Source organism: Anas acuta, chromosome 3, assembly GCF_963932015.1.
Source record: "Anas acuta chromosome 3, bAnaAcu1.1, whole genome shotgun sequence".
NCBI lineage: Eukaryota > Metazoa > Chordata > Aves > Anseriformes > Anatidae > Anas > Anas acuta.
The window spans coordinates 26,780,410-26,800,660 of record NC_088981.1 but is presented as its reverse complement, the minus strand read 5'-3'; the positions used below and the strand labels follow the sequence as shown (position 1 = coordinate 26,800,660).

At 37.7% G+C, this 20,251-nt stretch overlaps 1 protein-coding gene across 27 annotated transcripts in view; it reads right to left on the bottom strand.

Moving 5' to 3' along the window:
• The window catches only part of CHRM3 (cholinergic receptor muscarinic 3), a 285,519-nt gene that overhangs the window by 131,872 nt on the left and 133,396 nt on the right, over positions 1-20,251 (bottom strand). For 21 of the 27 annotated variants that reach the window (XR_011094645.1, XR_011094654.1, XR_011094647.1 and 18 more), the window contains one exon: positions 7,453-7,555. The exons of 1 other annotated variant lie outside the window; for it this stretch is intronic. Coding sequence is in view for 19 of the 26 variants with exons in the window: in XM_068676262.1 (XP_068532363.1) it covers positions 7,453-7,550 (98 nt within the window). In the remaining 7 variants the exon portion in view is untranslated. Of the gene's footprint in view, positions 1-7,448; positions 7,556-9,011; positions 9,034-11,303; positions 11,582-20,251 lie in introns of those variants that run through there. 5 more of the 27 variants (XM_068676277.1, XM_068676278.1, XR_011094652.1 and 2 more) reach the window with 3 other exon arrangements.

The window sequence follows — 20,251 nt, the reverse complement described above, 5'->3', positions numbered from 1 at the left end:
TGCAGGTCCTGGGGAAATGAGCTGACCCCACACTGCTGTTAATGCTGCCTCCTCACCCCCATCAACCTGCCCCAACGAGCCGAGCTGGGACAGTCTCAGGGGCTGAACACCCAGGAGACACCAAAAAATGCCATGCTCTCTCCACACGTCTGAGCTTCTGAACATATCAGGGGCCAGCACCGATCTTTGGTATAGCAAAGCAAAATGCTGCTTAAGCTAAAGCTTGTTCAAGCAACAGTTTTTTAACCTCAACTTGCTGTGTTCTTTTTTAGTATTATTATTTATTTATATATATATATATATATTTTTTTTTTTCCGTGTGTGTAATTTTTAAATCAACAATGAAATTTGCTTTTAAACAAATTGGCCATGAACAACTCATTCAACTCATTAATCACAAAGATTCCATAAAAGATTGTGGGTTTGTTTGTTTGTTTGTTTGTTTGTTTTCTGGGCTATTTCTTCAGGTTTTTGATCAGTAATATCTACAAATTTATTGATGATTTTTTTTCATCTCTGGTTTACTTTCCAACCAGAGATCTATAAACTGCTGTTGTGTTGCTGTTCAAAATACTTTTCATTTCACTTTAAGATAATCAAAGCAACAACAGCAATCCTTTTAACTAATTAAATTAATCCTTTAATTAATTTGAGAGAAGTTTGAAATTGAAGAATCATAGAGAATCATTCATTTTACAGCTCCATTCCTCAGTCTGTCAGTGCAGTCCCTCTGTTAATAGTATAAAATAGCAATACTCATAAAGGATGAAGTATCTTGCATAGAAAAACCTGCAGGCACACTATTAATTTCTTCTTCTCTATTAATGCCCACAATAAGCTTTAAGAACTCCCCGACACTTTAATTCCAGACTGCAATGAAGGTGACCCTAACTCATACAGGGTATCCACGTATTCTGCAAGCCTAAGCTAGGACATGCTGAATCTGTCCTGAAACAACGAGCTTCAGACAAAGACACTTCAAATCCTCACCAAAGAAGCAGAGATTTTAAAATGCTTTGAGCACCAAGGATTCCTTTTTTTCTCACACACGAACTGCTGCATTAAGTTACATCTATGTCAATACCAGGGCCGACTTTGAGGCTGCGGGGTTCGAAGAGTCGCTGTACCTTAAGGCATCAGCCCTTGGCAATTTATTTGGTAGAATCGTCTCTGCAATAGCATCGCAATAAAATGCAGGCATTTCTCAGAAGTCATGCACTGTCACGAAAGCATAACCTTTGTAATTCGCCCAGCACCGGGCAAATCAGCAGTGACCATCTTGCTAGAGCTGACTGAAAAACCCTCCAGCTTTCATGCACAAGTGATACACTGTGCCCAAGAACTGCAGATAAAGCTGTGTTTTTAATCGCTTATTCATGTGAAGTCTAAAATGAAAAAGGCAGAAAAATCCCAGAAAAAAAAAGTACAAATGCAGCTTCTGTGTCTAGACCATTTCCTTTCTTCCTACGTTCTCGGATTCAAAGCCACATCGATTACCTACTGCAGCTGAACCAAGACCTCCACTATTTTATCTTTTATTATTTGTATTTTGATAGCAGCCACCAACACATCAGTCACAATAAATTCCCCAGAAAATGCATAGGCTAAATAAGAAAACAAGAAAGAGATGGCTTACATCTGTATCAATGCAGTGTGTTTTATTATAGTTACTGTAATACAGGGTGCTGCTGTAACATTTACTTCTGTGTGCTAAAAACATTTTTCTACGTTTAAGTAATTTAACATATCTTGAAATACACCTGATTTTAGTATTGTAATCTTTCTTTTACTCACCACGGTGATGAAAATAAAATAAAAACAGATATCAAGACAGCGCTATAGAATCAAGAGAGACAACATGAAAGGTACAAATTAGTGGCAAGATGATTGTTCGGAACAGTGTAACAAGAAAAACAGACCAGGCAAGTTGTTATCTTATGCACAGAAGGCAGAAAAAAAGTGCACTAGAACTTTTGGACATTTTGGAACTAAATGATTTTCCTTTCCAAACCAATTGCCTGAAGTAGTAATTTCTTTAGATTTTTGCAACTAAGTCTTCTTACATGTTTCATAAAACTTTATGGTTCTGAGTCAATAGAAAACACGTTTAAGCTTTTATATATATATATATATATATTTTATATATATATATATATATATAAGCTTCTCCCCCTCCAAGGTTTGCTTAGTTTAACATGAAACTCTCAAGTAAATAAAGTTTTTATTCAATCCAGCATTACCTTAATTACTATTGCCCTCTGATAGTGGTCTTTAAAATGCAAACATTTCATAAATTAGGGGAAAATTTGTGCACGGCTTCTTTCTTTTTTATTTTTCAATATTGTTACTATTTAGCTATAAAGATTTATTTTCCCATGAGGGAAAAAAAAAAGAGTCACTTGAGATTAATTGATACGAAGCAAAGAGATTGCTTTAAACTTTACATGAGAATTAATTTGAAGTTAGCAGCTGGTTTAAAGCTGACTCTAAAATGGGAGTAAGTATCCCATATGGGACTGCCCCGCTTATACAAGCTGCTTCAGCTTCTGTAAGCTTATATGTGCTTAGATCATTTCTACAGATAACCATATTGAAAAGCTGCAAATATTAGAGGAGCCTGGCACTACAGATTTACTGCCTTCCTTGCTGTTCAGAATGATAACCTGATTTAGTTCAAGCTGGATGGTCTCTTGCTATAGGGTGAAAAAGGAAAGAAGAATAAATCACTCTAGGTATCTAGGTATTAGGCATCTCTCTAAGGTATTCCAAAATTTTCCTAGTGCTAATCCTGTCACCCTCTTCTGGAAGTCATATTATCTTCAAATGGTTTAAAGTAGAATATGATATTAGGATTCCATATGAAACTGAGTAGGCATAAATTTCTAGCAAGAAAAGAAGGGAAACTGTATTTATACCAAATCATACGATTTCTGCACACAGACGCATACACAAACATGTATGACATTATATCTACAAATATGCAAAATGCACACACACACATATGCACGTACGTACTTTTGTACAGAATCTCCTCTCTTTCTCTGAGTTTTATAAGTAAAAAGTAAAATTTATAAAGCAGGGAGACAAGTGGATTCTCACATCCTACAGCCCCCACGTAACAGTTACCTCTGCAAATAACCTGGAAGAAGCAAGCTGTGCGGTTTGGAAGAGCAGACTCTAAAATACTCTAACAAAAGAAAGCCTTACGCTCCCCAGGCATAATGCAGAACTTCAGGCTGATCAGGAGTCTCAGTTCCAGTATGAGTTTGCTTAAGCAGAACATCTGCCAAATGGCAACGGTCATCTTCTGTTGTACACTGATGCTTGGAGGGATTGTCACCAGAAATAAAGCAGTGAGAAATGAAGGATGGTAGGCAAACAAAACTATTGGAATAAACTGAACAGAAGTGCTTGGAACACAGAATGGGAAAGAATGAGTACTGTTATAATGACAACACTTTTAATTATATATATATTCAATGAAAAATAAACTATTAGAGAGAGAGTAAAATACTTCCAATTAATGGAAGTAATGTAATGTTCAAACTTAATTCCCTTGAGGGTTTTACTGTACTATTTTACTTAGCTTAATGTAATTTAAATTATAAACAGAATGGCTCTGTAAGCCCCCAGAGAAATGTATTTTATTTATAATGTATTTCCTTTGAAGTGGTTATGGAAATCATGCTCTTCCTGAGGTCTGTATCTCACATACCACCTACAGCTGCAAACTAGTCACTCCTCGCAAGTTAAACATGATCAGTCTGGAGAAGTACGTGACAAGAAAACCCAAGGTTTTTTTTCAATGCCAGAAGAAATAGAATTCTGCAATTCCAAAAACTGATGGTGTCCCCTCAAAAAAAAAAAAAAAAAAAAGATCTTCACTGGCAAAAGTTAGGGGTTTTAGAAGCAATGGAATTCAGACATAACCAGTCCACTTCCATTTTTAATGCATGTAATGAAATAATTGCTTACACTATACTCTAGCGGGAATTACATCTGAAAACAATTATATTTTATATACTGAAATTTAAATACGTAAATGTTTCCATCCTTCATTTAAGTAACAAATTGCTTTCTAGGATAAAGTATACACTTCCTCTCAAGATTCATGTTACAAATGATTTGTGTTACCTTTTTTACTACAAGTAATTCAAGTATTTCATTTATGAGTAAGTAAGTGAATATGAATGCACAAACTGAACCCCAGTCTATGTGCTCCCCTCACCATCAATAGCCACTGCTTGGACTCAGTTAAATAACTACAGCCAAAAAGTTGTAAAAAAAATAGCTGTGAAAAAAAGCCTATTTTTACCTGTATAAAATTGATTTCAGCCATTAATCACTTTTTTAAACCATAATAGCACCTAACACCTCATGGATGAATCATTAACTAACACACTAGCCATAAATATACAATGGTCTAAACTGTGATGCTTCCCTGAAATAATGTCAAGCCAAATCACTTCAAAGGGGGGTTGTTTAAACAGGAACAAATCAAGTAAGCAATGTAAGATCTAGCAGCTTACGTTATGAACTCATGACAACTGTATTCACAAACTACATACGGTTTGAATTGGCTATTCTTTTTTTTGTCAAGCCTGATCTTTTCCTCTAACCTACTACCAATTCTAAAACTAAATGAATAATTAAATAAAAATACAAGTTCTCATTAGGTTTGGGTTTAGAGTTTGAATGATGTTTCATGGGATAATGAAGAACAGCAAGTATTTCCATGCCAAACATTGATGCTCTAGAGTTTGATTGCATTAATGCGCAAACTCCCTTCAAAGGAGTAGATTTTGGTGATTTAATAGAGTTTAAAGAAGATATTTAAATGTGCAGAAAGAATTTGTATCATGTAAACATGATTAATGCAAAACAAGCAAAATAAATATGAATGATTTTTAACACAATTTTAAAAATAACCAACATGGATATCTTGCTGTACAAACTTTCTAAGAAAAGACATTTCCTCTATCTCCTTTTATATCAGCCATTATCTAGAACAGACTCGAAAGTTACCTCAAGTGTCTTGGGCTTTGCACTTCATATTAGAAAGCTGATCTTTACCACAAACTTTGCAGACATCTATACTTTGCTAAAAGCTACTGGAGCACTTGTGTTAAATGACAAATGCTTGTCATTGTGACCACTACCATTGTGTTCGGGAAAGATTTTTTGATTCTGACAGCCCAAACAGCAGAGCTAATGTACCTTTGCGAAGCATAATGATGCTGCTCCTCTTAACTAATGTAATGTGTTCAGATGAGCTGACAAATTCTGTTTAATGCAATGCCCCTTTGTGGGTGGTAAAGCATATTATTGTATTATTTCTTCATACATATAATCTCTTAAGAGGTAGCACAACAGTGTAAACAGAACACAATCCATTACATATATTTATATGAGTGGCTTTGTTATTGTTAATTTACTATCAGAAAAACAAATAAACAACAACAACAACAAAAAGACAGTCATTTCTGGCTTTCTGAAAACCTATACTAATATTTTTCTTCTAGACTGGAGTATATGGTTTGGTGTTTTAACTCATTACTTTATGCTCAGGGTTTCCACACCATCATATTACAGTCTAAGTCATAAACACAACCTTACAAAAGGAGAGAGATGTGGCCTGTAACAAATTTTGTAGAAATGAATTATATGAATCCAAGCATTTTCTTTGTTACTTTCTTTTTAGGCTGAAACTGAACACAGTCAAATTCTAGTTCCTTTGGGATATTCTGAATTTCAGAATCAATTTAAAAATTCCTGTCAGATAATAGTTGTGCCTCTGAAACCTACAGAGAAAACATTCTCCTCAGACTCGGTATCCAGCATAACGAATGTGTTCTGGGATTGCTTCCCTGCCCCTTAGTTACAAGCTGAGGAAGATTTTGGATACTCACACCAAGGAACATGAATCTCATATATGAAATGTATGTGTTTTCAGTATTTTATTCACAGAACCTGCAAAAAAAGAAACCTGAAAATCTTTACCATATACATAACACATGAAAAAACTTCTAAGTAAAGCTGGAATATGGCCAACACAACATGAAAGGTAAAAACAACTGTAACCGAATATGGCCAGCTGTGTAACAGCATGCAAGATGTTATGTCCTAATTTCACAATACGAAAGCAGGATAAGCCTTGCTTCAGGAGTCATCTGAACCACTTGTTGCTATAAAGATCCAGCTCTCATGCTACGCAAATCCTTTTCTAAGATGTCTTGGTTAGAAGATTTCTCAATACAGACAGAACTGAGAGACTGAAGTCCCAACACACTCCAGAAACAATCACAATCACACAGTGCCACAGTCCCTAAAGCAAGTATGTGAGGAGAGCAGTCTTCTGTGTAAGGAGTGTGGCTATATGTGTAAATACAGATCATCTAAAGCACTGCTACATACCCATGTTTATGGTTCATTTCCACAAAATCAGAAATACAAATCAGGGTGGAAGTTTTACAAAACTATGTAAGAAATGTGAAAGAAACACCACATACAATGCTAATGCTGTAGCATACCAATCCACAATTCATGTAAATCATTTTAAATGCCACTGCAACTGAGTCATAAAACAGTGTAACATACAAGGGAGAAAGCAGACAAGTGATAATGAATGCTAGCAATTTATCTGGAACAATTCTTTGCCTAGATTTACTTTCACAGGGAGAAATGACTTGCTGAAAATAAACTCAACTACCATACTAAAACCGGAAGGGAAAACAGAGTTTTCTGGAAATTGAATTTTCCTTGCTGGATTATCATCTTTACTACAGCAAGCCTGAATTATTCTGCAGGTAATTATCCTGGAGATGAAATATGGGCTACATTTTCTGTTTTGTCTGAAAATCACAGAAGACATGATGGTTTGTGCAGAAGCTCAAGATAGCAGGAATAACCTGAAATTATCTTTCTTTCACTTACCCAAACCATGATACTGTTGTACACTTAAAACAGGCACAGTTTCATTCATGTAAACCTGCTCAGTCCAGTTCTTATTCTGCTAATTATGCAGTTGTAATAACAAGAAGCTCAAGGTTTGCCAACTTCTGGAGAATTTATTCAATTTTTCTGCTGGGTTTTGTGCCTAAGCCAAAATTTGAACCACTGCAGCCACTAATGTTACTATTCCTACTGTTAAGTTAGCTCAGGTATACCTACAGAATGACAGGCATCAAAGTGTTCCTAGCGTTCACAGCATCTGAAAGTAGATGTGGCAAGTAGCCTAAACACTTCTGTATGATGGTCTACAGCTGCATGTCTGTTCAGAATAAAACACATCACAAAGTTGGAGGGCCTTATTCGATGATTTTGTAGTCAATAAATTCCAAAAGATCCTGACTTACCAAAGTGAGTACTGTTACCAAAAATCAACTGTTTCCTGATATACTCAATACTTGGAAAGGCATACTGTGAATATATATATTTTTGAATTTTACCTACATGGTCCAGTAAAGAACATCAACGCAGCTGCTTGGATCAGGCACTGTGTAGCTCTGTGAACTCCTCTTTTGGAAACAAAACTGGTAGTATGTCAGCATGTAGGCTGTGAACACAACAAAAGAGAGAGGAGAAACTATTAGAACAGATTGCAGAGACACAGACATGTAAGCCCAAAGTAACCCTCTGGATCAAGAGAAAACAAGCCTTTTTTTTTTTTTTAAATAGGAACAACAACAACAACAACAAAACCCTAAGCTGAAAACTGTAAGAAAAACTCAAGTCTCCATGTACTGCACAGATCTGGAACACTGGTAATACGATGGCACTGAGAAGCATTTGGATTACTCCCACCTACCCCCAGGGGCTACGTACAGTCTCAATGATTTCAAATGATTTTTCAAACCCAGTGACCAAATTGTGGAAAACCATTTGCTTAAGCTAATACAAAGTCTGCAGCTGAGTCAGCAAGGGAGCCTATCTGGCTCGTTCTTGGAAGCTGGCACCTCTGGATGCACAGGGATAGGGACTGCTGAGCCCGCTCAGACCCTGGGAGCAGCTCAGTGCAAGGGTAGAAATCAGAACTCAACTCTCCTTTTTCTTCCCCAAATGCTGTCTTTTGAACTAAGCAATTTAAAAAGCTGGTTTGGAATACTAATTTTCACTCCAAAAAAATAAAAATGAAAAAAAAAAAAGAAAAAGGAAGAAAAAGAACCCCCTAATACATCCCATATATTATAGTTTCAGCTTCATTTAACATACTGCTGCTCTTAAAAGTTGACACATAGAGGAAGCAAGAACAACAATAATTAAAACCTATGCAACAGATTTTCCTCTGCAAAGGTTGTAAATTCCTGGAGTCAGAAGTGTAGGAGGATTAGCCACTGACTACTATGTTCCATTTCATTAGTTCTAATTAATGCCAAGTGGAACCATGTGCCGTTATTATCCCATTTATTACATGCCATTGCAGCCTGAGGCTTCTAAGCCCCTTTGAATAACTTAAACACAGAAGAGTGATTCTGAATCAACAGATGCTCCGTGTGCTCTCTCAGTGTTTCAGCCTTTATCAGCGTGCCAAGAGGTTTCACTCCCAGGTGTTACAAAAAGGAGGCAGCAGACCAGAGAGAGTGCATTGGCTCTACTGGATGCTTAGTTTTTCAGTAAATAACAACAACAGAACCAAAAAGAGCAAGAACGAGACAGGCTATAAGCAAACAAGGCTGGGATGACACTCCAATTCATCTTCAGAAGGGAAGGAGACAACCACTGGCTACCCACATACACTGTTGCACACCAAAACAGCCCTTTACCACAGCTCTGATATACCACGAGTTACAAAGGTATCTCCCTCCTCTAGTACAACACTCTCTGGAGGAGAGCTGTTCCCTCTGCTAACTCCACACAGGCCAGCAGTGAAACGCGTCAGGAGGGAAGCGAATCTGCACACGCCCTTATGCCACATGAAAACAACAGATGCTGTATTTGCAGCAATGAATGGAAAGGAAGCAGACCCGATGAAATGCAGCCAGGAAAGAAGGAATATGCATTAACTGTCTTACAAACGGTGCCATGCAATCCTTAACTGGAAGGAGCCTGGACGCATCAGCATGGCAAACCCTTCTGCAAGAGCATGCTTTGATACCCTCTTCGTCCAGGTCAACATTTGGCTGATGGAAGGTAATTCCAGATCCGCCTCCTGAAACAACCAGGAGTTTATCTTCCAAGCAGCTACTCAAATGCTCTGTTCGTGCCACTACTCCCAGCAGACCAGGCAAAGGAAGTGCAGCACAAGGAAACACGTCTGTACCTAAGGTCACTGAGCAAAGAAAGCAAAACACTCAGACACAGGCAAGGAGAAGCCGGGGAGCTCACACTCATCCTTTAACTACCTCCTGCCTGGAAACGGCTTTGCCTCTGCAAAGTTATGGATAAGCACCATTATGATTTTGCCAGGGGGTTGGTAGGAGGACTTGACATTTTAGCCCAGGAAGGGTAATTCCACGCCTTTAAAAACACAAGTTCTGGTTTCAGTCCTTCACTCCAGTGATGCAGCAGTGTCTCCATGTCACAGCAAGCTTCTCATCAGTTAAAACTACAGCTTCCATAGCATTTGCTTGTTACCAAGGTGTGAAGGTCCCCAGTGAAACTCTTACATGCCCTTACGCAAGAATCAACAATAGGAATTCAACACTTAAAGAAAAAAAAAATCAACCAATTTATATAGATGAAATATAAAGGATGAGAAATATTTTTTATTCACACTATGACTACAAAACCAAAACAAAATAAAACAACCTGCTTTATGACCAAAGCCAGTTTTAAGTCACTTTTAGATCACTTGTAAAACTGAAAAACAATTTAAAATGGAAGCCTCCTAGGTTAGCTGAGGAATAATGGTTTCTAACAATTATAACTCAAATTTTAATCATGCTTAATAATTTCCTTCTCATTAAATTATTATGTTTTTAATTAGCAATAAACTATTTCATTATTAAATTAACTTTTGAAGTTATTCTGAATAAAGAAATTTCTTCCCAGTCATTTTTGACTACATTTTAATTTTTTGCTATTGCTACCCAGAATCCAGTTTTTCTCCTCTAACCATGCAGATAGCGAAAAAGGGCTTTGGAGTTCACTGCCCCAATTTACAGTAGACTAAGATTCCTCAAAAAAGCTTGTACTGTTTGCAAATCCAGCAATATAAGTAACAACTCTACTCACTATGAAAAACGATCAAGACTAGTTGACCATTCAGCTTTTGAAGAACATCAAAGTTCATTTGAAGCAACCATGTAAAAGATTTATTCCCACACATCTTTCTACCTTGGTTCAAAATACTCAAGATAAAATCAGGGAAGATGGCTGATCTGTATTTTATATCTGGAAGTGAGTGATGTCACTTTTTGTTTGAACCATTCTTCTATGCTGGTACAGTTCATTGGTCCCCCGTTAACCTTTCTGGAAGACTTGTCCAAAAGAAAATAAAAACAACCCCCCACAAATCCAACCCCAGTTTTCAGCATGAATCCTGGACCTATCAAAGCCAACAGTAGCCACTCTGACAACAATGTGCTAGAAAATTCAATTTGAGGGATGCTTCTAGGCTTTGGTCCTTGATTTCTGCCATAAACTGCAAGACCAGTCCTTGGACATGATTTGAGAGGCAGCATGGCTGATGAACCTGAGTTAGGGTGCAAGCATGGGTGCACATTATGGAGAAGGATTTGAGCTTTCTGCTATTACTAATACATCTGTGATTATAATGCCTTAAAAGATGTTGCTATCTGGACAGGCAGCCCTCTGTATTCCAGCTCCAGAACTGAAGATTGCATTTTATGACTTTTAGGATTCATTTCCCATATTCATGAGAAACCTGATCTAAAACACAAAGCGCACCTGTGTGAGGTCTTTTGTTTTTAATTTAATTTTGATCAAATCTCACTAGAGACAAGTGTCAGGAAGACTTTTAAGTAAAGAACTACTGTGGGAAGTAGAACTATGGATACAGTAATTTCTACTTTGTTTACTTGATAAAATGAGTTGACATACATTGACTCTGCAGTGTGAAATTGAATTCCAATGTTTATATAGAAGAGTATCACGAAGCAGGTTTCTCACTGCCAGAAACAAATTTCACAGACTGGTAAAACCTGTACATAATAAGGTATGAATTTCACATGAGTTTATCAACAAATAAAGGAGATCTCCTGGGTCTTTATTTATTTATTTATTATTTTATTTACTGAACGTTGGGCAATTTTAGTCTTGCTGTGAGGAAAAGAAATGAAGGTCTCAAAACTCTGAGAGATTTAGTTACATATTTGCATTTTATTGCCTAAATAATCTATTAAGAAAAAAACACTACTACACATCACATTTATCATACTCAAAAATGCCTACAGCTGTCTATGGGTATATCTAAACAGGTACAAGGCATTTCAGTAGTTTTATGGATATAATACTGATGACTTTACAAAATCAGCAAAAGGCATAATACAACAGCTACCCTGCAGCTTCTGTTTTCAGTGGACTTTAAAAGGCAGAAAATCTTCTAGAGTCTTGAGCTGAAGGTATAGAAAAGTCTTCAAACTGAAAGAGGTATCTCTGCCTGGCACTTCTTCCACTGGATCTAATTAGAAATAGGTTAGAATCAGTCTGGACAAGATTAAAGCTGTATGGTGAGAGATTGCAACTGCAATGTTTATAAGCTTGAAAAATACCTCTGTACTGATATGGGAGAAAAAGATGCTATACCTAGTTCAGGACAGAATTTCCTGTTGGGAACATACATATTTTTTTTTTTCCCACATTTTTAGAATTTCTCTTTTACCTTCAGGAAAAAAAATCCATTTACAAAAAGATAATTTTCTTGCGCTCTCTACTTAACAAATAAAACCTGTTTTCAAGTGCAAGCTACCTACTTGACTCCCAGACAGTATATGCCTGAAGTCTGTAAGGATTTGTGAAACTTGAGGTACTACAGAAACACACAGCTTTCTAATTAGATAACACAATAATGACCCCCCCACTCTCAATATAGTAAACATGGGTCATAAATTCAGAAGATAATATGGGAAAGTCATTAAACTGCGTTAAAAAAAAAGAAAATGTAACTTCAGAGATCAAAAGTGAAATAAAATTGTTTACATATATCTGACAATACGCTAGAGAGAAATTTTCAGAAATTTTCATAATTTGTTCAAAAATTTTGACAATGTCTTTGATCTGAACTCATTGCTTGAATTTTGGAGACTAGACCTGCCAAAATGGACTTTAAAAGATGTACAAGATTATTAATTTTGTCTCCATGTTTGCAATTGATCTGTAAAATAATGAATCACTTGATATGTTCAGGGATCTCAGTGACTACCAATGGTCTTCTTGTTTGAATTCCAAAATAAAAGGACCATCTCTGTCTAGCCCTAGCCCAATAAATGTTAATACTATATGTTGTGTTGAATTGCTTTGAAAGGTTACATGAAGGAAGTGCAGCTCTACAATATCTGATAAATTGGTGGGAAGAAGGTGTCACGGACTCTTTCTACCAACTTTGACTTGAAAGACAAATTAACGTCTTGTATCTGTTCTAAACACTAATTATGAAGATAAGCTCTTCCTATATTGTACACATTTCATCTAAGTCAGCCCACTTAACCAAACCCACTTCTGTATTTCTGAGGTTGTGTCAAAAATCCCATAAGATCAAAATAAGAGGAGAATTTCATGTCACACAACAGTCCATTCAACTTGCTCAACTTTTTATTTTTTGAGGATGACTGAAAACAAAAATTTTATGCTCCTTTAATCTAGTTTAACTGAGAGAAAAAACTGATGATTAGTGTACCAAATTTAGACCACTTTCCCAAATGTAGACAACTTTCTCACTGAAAAGATAGTACTTCATAGTACTGACTCAGTCAAATGTGTTTCTGTTGCTGAATAATTATGTCAAAAAGTTTTGTTTCATTTAGAGGTTTTTAGAAGTATGGTTAAACAAAATCCAGACATTTCAGGTATAATTTTAATTTGGTAGTCTCATAGCTCAAAAAGGATTGTCTAGAGATATCACATTCATTTTACTGCAGAATAGTGAGTTCAGCATTTTATTGGCAAATTTGAATAGCTATTTTGCAGTTATTGTTAGATCTGCTCAGCCTGAAAGCGTTCAATTCATTTTACTTCACATACAAACATCTAGTAAGTGCACTACAGTGTCTGAAAATAAACAGCTGAACAAGCAGTTAAAGAAAACAAAAACAAACAAACAAAACAGCAGGAAACAATACTACTAAGGAAAGTACTTCAGTTTAACTGTTCTTTGTTACTTGAATTTTCTATGTAGCTGACATAATTGTGAAAGCTTTTTAAAATCTGAGAAGTGTTTAGAAACTCTTAGACTTTGATTCCTTTGGGTGCTTACTGACAACTGACTTCTAGCACCTTTGTTTTTGTTTTTGTTTTTTTTTTTAAGAAAACAAAGATTTTTTTAAAAAATAAACTTTTCTTAAATTTAATGAATAATTTCATATGCACTACCAGATAATCACGGCTAAACAGGTCAAACCAGGAAACAGCAGTTTGTACACAGGAGCATTAATACTTTAGGACGTGGTTCCACCTACCTTTACAGTTACAGGCATCCACTTCTGAGCTGAACAACCTCTGTGCAGTTAATGCAAGAAAACTGGCCCATCAAAGGACCCTTCAACAGAGCTTATGTATTTTAGTTGTTGGCCTTAGAATGAGATGAAGTAAGCTCTGGGAGTACCTAACATCCTCCACCCATTACACAGCACATCTAAATCTGGTTTGGTGAGTCCCAACCTCAGCACTCACTTTATGCAATCATAAATTGATGCCCATAAGAACTATTTTATAAGTCCCTTTCATCCACGCATTAGTCTATAAATATTCTCATCTATCCAGCTATTTTGATTCAGATTAGGCCTCCACTACATGTATACATGTATATATATATAATGTATACACATATATAATGAAACTTCTGATGAGAAGTGATTGGGTTAAAGAAACTGTTTATAAGCACAGAAAAGAGATTAGCTGTTGGCAAGAGGTGTAATCACTTCCCATGCTTACCTATCAAAATTCACTCTTAAACATCAAAAGACAGTTAATGGTATGTGTATGCAAACCTTAAATAATCCTCTAAGTGAACCCAGACGCTGGCTGCAGTGCAGGCTTTATATTCAAACACATAACACAAACAAAAAAATAGATTGTGAAACATTAAATGTTCAACTCCTTCCACACTGAAGAGCCATAGACACACCAGCTGTAACTGCATCTGCTCGAATTAAACCTCTTTCAGATTCATTAAATCCATCTGGGGGGGCTAAAAAAGCAGCTAATGTATCTTGAATTTACTTCTACACCTGATGTTGGTGTCAGGGTGCTGGCAGGGGGCTGCAGGACCTCTGTGAGACAAGATGGCGGTGCCTCTGAGGAAATGTAATTAAGAAAGGGCAAAACCCTGCACGGCAGTACTGTCCAGAGCAGGTGGACATTTCCTGATGAACCATGTCCTATGGAGAGCCCGTGCTGGAGTATGAGGAGGACAGGTTGGCAGTGAGGAGCTGCTGTGGACTGGACATTGCCCCCACTAGCTGCAGCCCAGGATGGTTGCTCTTTGGGTGGCTGAGGCTCAAAATTTGCTCCCACGTGCTATGGCTCCATTTGGTATAAAACACACAATTAATTGGTTTTTAACACAAACAAGGTTTATCGTTATGCTCCTGCTATCCAAGAAAAGCTCTTTGTTTGATTTGACAGCTGCAGCTCTTTGATGCCAGCATCTAAAGGTACAGGTTGCTGGTTTAGGGTCTTGGCACGCTACATGGAGACCGACAGCTCTCTGTGTAACGCCTACCTGTACATAAGCACTAGGACAGAACACAGACAGCTACATACCTGCTACAGATTACAGCAACATCTAACATAATGAACAACAGCATAGATGAAGCTGCTGATTTTGACTTTTAACTGAAATTTCTCATGGCTAAAAATGCAGCTTACTGCTACTACTGATCTTTCTGCGTTACTGTGAAAAACTACGCAGACAGCTGGGCTGATGAGCACAAACAAAGAGAAGCACTCATTGCAAGGATACGCTCCTGGCCCTGGCTGGGGCAGATCATCAGTGTGCCTTAGTACTATAACACACCTTTACAGCTGTCTGAAAACCTGCCAGCCTCTCTGTTGCAATTCACTTGTAGCGTGGCTTTCTGTGCAACTGAAGCTAAAGTTCTATTTGGGATTCAATTAGCGTCCAGAAAATCATTTTTGGAAAAAACAGCTCAGCAATTTATTTCCCCTATTAACATCTTGAAATATGTTTGAATGTATACATAAATGAAGGAAGGAGTGGGGAGGAGGAAGACAAAAAGAAAGAAATGGTATGTAGGAAGAAAAATGTAAAGAGCTATTGATTACCAAAACTTCCTAAAAATAAATACTGTCCCCCCAGAGTTAAATTAAGAACTGCCATTTAAAATAACCAGTCATCTTACAAAATTAACAATAATAATAATAATAATACCTACCTATCTCCACTATATTTTACAAAGTGCCTTTCAGAAAATGACAGCTGCAAAATCACTAGTGGATAGTGCAGCCAACATAGGTAACAATTAGAGTTAATGCAGGTGTGTAAATTAAGTAAGTTAACAGCTTGCTCTGCTTCTGAAATGCACAGGCAAATGAATGAGACACGCTTGAAAAAAAAAAAAAAACTGTAGCAGAATACGGACATGACGTGGCTGTCAGGCTCAAGGACAGCATACTGTGTGGTAGATACAGAAACAAAAACATGAACTCTCTGCTGACAATATCCTTTTGCACTAGAGATGTCCAGGCTTCACCATGTATGCAAGTGTGATGGTAGAGGTAAAACAAGGAATGTTTTGATATCTGTGGACCTCTAGGGGGCACGTATCATCTACTCATAGTTTGCTCTCCAGGAAGAACACTGCCTTGCTTTGCTTTTACTGGTAAAAAAGTAGCAGCGTTCATCTCTGACAATCTGAAAATAGTACTGTCAGTAAGAATTATATTTATTTAAACTGATAAGTTAGGATTCTTTCTTCATTTTTGGGAAACCAAGAGTAAAAAAAAAAAAAATAAATCAAAATTTAAATTAAGCCAGTCAGAAAGAAAACGTGCTGTACACACATACCAGCCCTGTATAATGTACCAGCTGAATGGGGTTCTATATATTGTGATACCCTGACTTAAGATATACTGACATTTTATAAGATATAAAATGATATACTGACATTTTATAAGATATACTGACATTTTACAATGACAACAACACTAATTTCAAACCCTTGTGTGGTGCTATGTTTCATCATCAAACTCACAATTTAATCAACAAACCACATTCGCAAAATTACGAAGTATACTATGTCATCCCAATGCCAATACTATGCTAAGACTAGATAGACAGCCTAAGGGAAATAAGCCAATGGTCTTCCTACCGTGTTTTAATTCTTCTGCTCAGGTAATACAGGTTTTGTTTTGCATGGGATTTCTTTGTTAGTTCTGAATGATGCAAAAACTATAGACCTATAGTCGGGAAACTATAGGCCTGTCAGTTTGACCTCCGTGCCAGGGAAGCTCATGGAGTAGATTATCTTGAGAGTCATCAAGTGGCACTTACAGGGCAACCAGGTGATCAGGCCCAGTCAACATGGGTTTATGAAAGGCAGGTCCTGCTTGACGAACCTGATCTCCTTCTATGACAAAGTGATGCACTGGGTGGATGAGGGAAAGGCTGTGGATGTGGTCTACCTTGATTTCAGCAAGGCTTTTGACACCGTTTCCCACAGCATTCTCCTCAAGAAACTGGCTGCTCATGGCTTGGACTGGCATATGCTTCATTGGGTTAGAAACTGGCTGGATAGCCAGGCCCAAAGAGTTGTGACGAATGAAGTCAAATACAGTTGGAGGCCGGTCACTAGTGGTGTTCCCCAGGGCTCAATACTGGGGCCGGTCCTCTTTAATATCTTTATCGATGATCTGGATGAGGGGATCGAGTGCACCCTCAGTAAGTTTGCAGATGACACCAAGTTAGATGCGTGTGTCGATCTGCTCGAGGGTAGGAAGGCTCTGCAGGAGGATCTGGATAGGCTGCACCGATGGGCTGAGGTCAACTGCATGAAGTTCAACAAGGCCAAGTGCCAGGTCCTGCACCTGGGGTGCAATAACCCCAAGCAGAGCTACAGGCTGGGAGATGAGTGGCTGGAAAGCTGCCTGGCGGAGAAGGACCTCGGACTATTGGTTGACAGTTGGCTGAATATGAGCCAGCAGTGTGCTCAGGTGGCCAAGAAGGCCAACGGCATCCTGGCTTGTATAAGAAGCAGTGTGGCCAGCAGGGCTAGGGAAGTGATTGTCCCCCTGTACTCAGCTCTGGTGAGGACGCACCTCGAGTACTGTGTTCAGTTTTGGGCCCCTCACTATGAGAAGGACATCGAGGTGCTCGAAAGAGTCCAGAGAAGGGCAACGAAGCTGGTGAGGGGTCTAGAGAATAAGACGAGGAACAGCTGGGTTTGTTCAGCCTAGAGAAGAGGAGGCTCAGGGGCGACCTTATCGCTCTTTATAAGTACATTAAAGGAGGCTGTAGAGAGGTGGGTGTTGGTATATTTTCCCACGTGCCTGGTGACAGGATGAGGGGGAATGAGCTAGAGTTGCGCCAGGGGTGTTTTAGGTTGGATATTAGGAAAAACTTCTTTACTGAAAGGGTTGTTAGGCATTGGAACAGGCTGCCCAGGGAAGTGGTGGAGTCACCATCCCTGGGTGTCTTTAAAAGATGTTTAGATGTTAAACAGAGATATGATTTAGTGGAGGACTTCTTAGTGTTAGGTCAGAGGTTGGACTCGATGATCTTGAGGTCTCTTCCAACCTAGACAATTCTGTGATTCTGTGAAAAAGCGAGTAACTGATTACTGCTGAGGGAAGTAAAATTTGTTGTTGATATACGTTTACTCAGTTGAAATAATACAAGTAAAATACTGTAAGTAACTCCAGAAGTACACAAATTCAGTTGCTGATATATGAGATTAAGCTCCGATGAGATCTATACACACAATAACTATGGAAGAGAACCTAATAGGGTAGGACCAGAAGCCACGCGCACTGGATGTAGGCTTTGACCTCTACCAGCAATATCATAAGAACAGGCACTTCTGGTTGATTTGCTACAATCAGTCCTGTGTTGCAGTACTGCTTCACTATTCCATGATTTTACATGTCATTATAGTAATGGAAGTGCTGTCATCCAGACAAAACGTAAAAGTACACATTTCCTTTGAGAACTGATGGTAACCCCATCAGCATTTTCTAGCTTGGATAATGATACTTTTTGGGTATATGCATTTCTTTCTTGATTTCAATTCAAATCAAAATTGGTAGTATTTTTTCTATACATTCATATGCAACACTCACAGTAAAAGTGATGTGCCTTAAAGCATAATGATTCTGTTTCTCCTGTGCGTACACTTTTCACAGTGATGCTTTGGGAAGCAAAGGAAATGATTTGTTTGTTTTTGTTTGTTTGTTTTGTTTGGTAGATGATGTAAGTGGAGGTGATTTAGATTTTTAAGTGTTCAAGAAAAATAGGATTTCTCAGAAAGTGGGAGAGGATTCACAACTGCTCTCTTTCCCTTTATAGGCAGAGGTGAAAGTATCCTGAGAGCCCATCTTCCTCTTTGATGAAAGCTTAGCCATATTAGGCCAATCTCAAAGTGATGTGAACGATCCTGGCAGCAATACTATAATTTTCAAGTACCTAGCTTTTAAGCTTTGTACAAAAAGAATAAAAAATGTCTTTAAGCCGATAACCAAATTTAAAGTTAAGAAGCAAAATCTCCAGGACAGATTGGCAAGGATTATTGGTTTTAATTTTGTTTATTAATGCCTTTCCCTGGAACGTGGGATATAATACATTGCCTACAACTATGATTTATTAACATATTTTTTGCTTCTATAGGTGCTTAACCTATTGGCAATGGCTTTCGTTTCTTATATTCTCTTCCGAAGACATCTTGTAATTGTGCCTTTCGACCTTTCACTGTAAGTTACATGTAACATCTTCAGTGGCCCCCAGAAGCACATGAGCAAAATGTTTTGTCAACCTTCTGAACTAGACATTTACTAAAAAATTGCAGTATTGGAGAACAAGCCTTTAAAAACACAGGTGCTTCCATCCCTATGGCACACAATCACATTAGCTTTATGTTTATGCTGAAGCAATGCAATTCCAGACTTAATAACAGTATTAAATTGCATAATTAATTTAGCAGCCTTAAAGCACACCAAGATGTATTGAGACAATTAAGATCTTTAGCAGCACTGCCTTGTGATGGTTGCTGCCTGTGGAAGGCAACACAATATTAGCATACAAGCAGCCCAACCAAGGGTTGTCACTGGGATAAAATTTAAATTACTTAATAAAGACTTAACATAGAAAAATCCTGTGATCATCTTCACAAGTTCATGAGATGAGTGAGGTCCTGATTTATTACAAGTGATATTACAGAAATTATGTATCTTGCTGACATTACAGAAAATGAGACATGAAGTGCAGCTATTTTCTAAATGCAATACAAAACATAATGTCAAAGCTGGAGTTAAAACCCCAGAAGCTGAGCTCAAATAACAGTCTTGCATTAGTATAATGAAATGTCAGTGCAGAATACCCAACAGAACTTCTCGTCTTTTTCTTTTTATTTTATTATTATTATTTTATTTGTTTATTTTGTTTTGTTTTCTCTTCTGGCAGAAAATGGGCCAATAAGGGTAACTTATGAGTGAACTCACTTCAGGAAGAATGACACCCCTCCAGTGCTACACAAAGGATAACTACATCAGTTCTTAAAAACAAGTACATCTTTTCCTTCAGCATTTTCCCTATGGCTCAATTTCCCTGAGACCTCAGAAATGCCCTTTAGAAAGTTACTGCTACTACATCACAACTATTTATTTTAGTCTTAGGTGAATCAGCCCTTGCAGCAGCCTCCATAACCACAGGAAAAAGCCCAACGGCTAACTTAGATTAAACATTCAACATCTTGACAGATAAACTTTAGGCAAGCTGGATTGCACTCAAAACTATGTCATGAGACAGAATAAAATCCTGCCTTTTCCTTCCATTGAGCAGTGTTATGGTCAAGATCTGAAGAATTTCCAAGCCAGCAAATGCCACCCTCTTCACAGTCATCTGAAAATGGTCTGAAACCTGTTGACTGATAAACTCAACTTCTAATGCTTACATAAAGCCTGC